The sequence below is a fragment of the Fulmarus glacialis genome, unplaced genomic scaffold (genome assembly GCF_000690835.1).
Source record: "Fulmarus glacialis isolate BGI_N327 unplaced genomic scaffold, ASM69083v1 scaffold27420, whole genome shotgun sequence".
NCBI lineage: Eukaryota > Metazoa > Chordata > Aves > Procellariiformes > Procellariidae > Fulmarus > Fulmarus glacialis.
In genome coordinates this window covers 7,925-8,497 of record NW_009186203.1, presented here as the reverse complement: position 1 = coordinate 8,497, position 573 = coordinate 7,925, and the positions used below count along the sequence as shown (strand labels likewise).

General features: G+C 63.4%; 1 protein-coding gene across 1 annotated transcript in view; it reads left to right on the top strand.

The window, feature by feature from the left end:
• Positions 1-310: 310 nt before the first annotated feature.
• The window catches only part of LOC104083608 (ras-related protein Rab-37), a 5,266-nt gene continuing 5,003 nt past the window's right edge, over positions 311-573 (top strand). Inside the window, exon 1 of the mRNA XM_009587136.1 lies at positions 311-418. Within this exon, the coding sequence (XP_009585431.1) occupies positions 311-418 (108 nt within the window). The remainder of the gene's footprint in view (positions 419-573) is intronic.

Below are 573 nucleotides of genomic sequence, written 5' to 3'. Positions count from 1 at the left end.
CGGCCAGGTGCCAGCCAGGAGACATCTCTTCTTGCTGCTGTACCTGCCTTCACACCAGCTCTCCTCTTTGGCTCTCCCCCTCTTCGGTGGCTGGGGGCTGCTCTGCTGCCCTGGGGCACTGCTTGGCTGCACCCTCGGGCGTCCCATCCCACCCCCAGCTCTCACAGGGCTCCCCAGACCCGGCAGGACTAACCCTGGGGAAAGAAATGGAGGGACACAAGGGACCGGGCGGGGGTCACCAAGCACCACCCAGGGATGCTGCCCCCTCCCCATCCCGCTAACACCTCTCCATGCGCCCATCTTGCAGGTGATGTTACTTGGCGACTCGGGCGTGGGGAAAACCTGCTTCCTGCTCCAGTTCAAAGACGGGGCCTTTCTCTCCAGAACGTTCATAGCCACTGTGGGCATAGATTTCCGGGTGAGACCAACAGGGCTGCTGGCCCCTCGCCTCCCCCGACCCGCACCTTGGCCAGGACGGGGCACTGGGAAGGGGGGACAGGGGATTTCCAGCCCCTGCACCCTAAATAATCTCCTTACTGGCTGGAGGCTCTTGCTGTAAACCCTCCACCTCCC